The 1,932-nt window shown below is 39.6% G+C and overlaps 1 protein-coding gene across 2 annotated transcripts in view; it reads right to left on the bottom strand.

Annotated features, from left to right (window-relative positions):
* LOC110441457 overlaps positions 1–1,388 on the bottom strand; it is a 45,663-nt gene extending 44,275 nt beyond the window's left edge. For both annotated transcript variants that reach the window (XM_021484609.1, XM_021484610.1), the window contains exon 1: positions 1,280–1,388. In XM_021484609.1, coding sequence (XP_021340284.1) covers positions 1,280–1,345 — 66 coding nt within the window. In that variant the 5' untranslated portion in view covers positions 1,346–1,388. The remainder of the gene's footprint in view (positions 1–1,279) is intronic.
* Between the last annotated feature and the right edge of the window lie 544 nt (positions 1,389–1,932).

The raw sequence follows: 1,932 nt of genomic DNA, 5'->3' as shown, positions 1-1,932 counted from the left end.
GGGTCATACCCACCATTTATACAAAATTGAGTCCCCTTGGTCCATTGATGCCCCAGACTAAATAAGGATAAAAACCCATAATCCCGATGGTCTGAGTAGGGTTTTAAAGGTTTTACCTCTATTTCTCCAATTGAGCCCCGCCCTTCTGCCCCCTGGGAGACCACACACACTGCTTATACAAAATAGTTTCCCCTTCACCCAAGGCTGCTTCATACCAAATTTAGACAAAATCCTGTCATTCCTACAGAAGAAGAAGGATTTTGAAGAATTTGCTATGTTTCCCCTATTGGGCCCCTCCCTTCTGCCCACAGGGGGGCCACACTAGCTGTTTATACGAAATTGAGTCCCTTTTGCCTAAGGATGTTCCAGACTAAATTAGGAAAATATCCCTTTATCCCTATGGTAGAATTGAGATTATAAAAGTTTTACCTATATTTCCCCTATTGGGCCCCACCCCTCAGGTCCCAGAGGGGCCACACCCATCGTTTATACAAAATTGGTTCCCCTTTACCTAAGAATGCTTCAGACCAAATATGGACAAAATCCCGTCATTCCTACAGGAGGAGAAGGATTTTAAAGAATTTGCTATATTTCCCCTATTGGGCCCCGCCCCTCAGGCCCCTGGGGGGCCACACCCACAGTTTATACAAAATTGGATCCCCTTCACCCAAGGATGCCTCAGACCAAATATGGAACAAATTCCTTTATTCCTACAGAAGAAGAAGGATGGTAAAGAATTTGCTGTATTTACCCTATTGGGCCCTGCCCCTCAACCCAAAGGGGGGCCAGACCCACGGTTTATACAAAATTCGTTCCCCGTTTCCCAAGGATGCTTCAGACCAAATATGAAACAAATCCTTTCATTCCTACAGGTGAGCTAGTAAGGTTCTGTCAACAAACTTATTGTTTTTTGTATGAATGTTGTGCGTTATTAGCCAAATTCTCTAACGTCGGGGTTTCCCGGTAACGAAAGTGAAAGTAGATTTCGGAAAGCGAATATAAACTTTACTGAATTTAAGTTCAATTTGATCGTTCAATTAGTCGAACATCAGTCACTTGATTGGAAGTGATGATCGAGTATGAATTTACAAGCGATTCCAACACTATGATTGATACATATTTATGCAACAATTTCAAGCTTGAAATGAGGGACGATAACACCGGTAATCGAATGTATTCAATCAATAAATTTCAAAGAAATATCAACATTTTGGAGAAACTAGACAGCGAAAGAATTGGTAACATATTACCTATCAAATGTATACAGGTATTTACTTACATCAGGAGCAGGGAGGTAATCTTTTACACTTAAACTTCCTTCGGTGTGAGGGGTAACCTTTGGCATTTGTTGTCGAAAAGGAAACCAAACTACAAGCGTAGAAAAGGAGCCGGAGCCGGTCAACCGTTCCGGAAAACGTAAATGTACGATAATTAGAAAATGTGATACAACTGTAACATTACACCCGGGCTTTCATCTTTATAGTAAGGTTAAAACTCTGTATTTGTTAAGATGTAAGTGTAAATAAGACAATGCTGAAAAAGATGTTAGAATATGTTAATTCAGTATTGGCGGAGTTATGTTGTTTTGAAATGTTATTTGTAATATCGGGGTCGCCCAGGATTTCATCTTTATTGTAAGCCAAACTAAAACTGTAAAATCGTATATTTACATTTGCATGGCATTGTCACTATATAGCTTCTTTGAAAGCTGTGTCGTTGATGGGACTTTAATTACCATGCCGCACGAGACATACATCTGTAACTACCATGCCGCACGAGACACAATTCTTAGCGTATTAATTACAACACTGACCGGAACTACAATATCCAATGTAAATAAACATGACGGCTGCTGAAATATCGCTGGGCATTGTGAGATTTGATAATGTCATTGTAAATTTGTGTGCAAAATAAAAAATAAAATAAAAAAAA

The sequence above is a fragment of the Mizuhopecten yessoensis genome, unplaced genomic scaffold (genome assembly GCF_002113885.1).
Source record: "Mizuhopecten yessoensis strain PY_sf001 unplaced genomic scaffold, ASM211388v2 scaffold715971, whole genome shotgun sequence".
Classification (NCBI taxonomy): Eukaryota; Metazoa; Mollusca; class Bivalvia; order Pectinida; family Pectinidae; genus Mizuhopecten; species Mizuhopecten yessoensis.
This window is presented reverse-complemented; position numbering and strand designations above follow the sequence as displayed.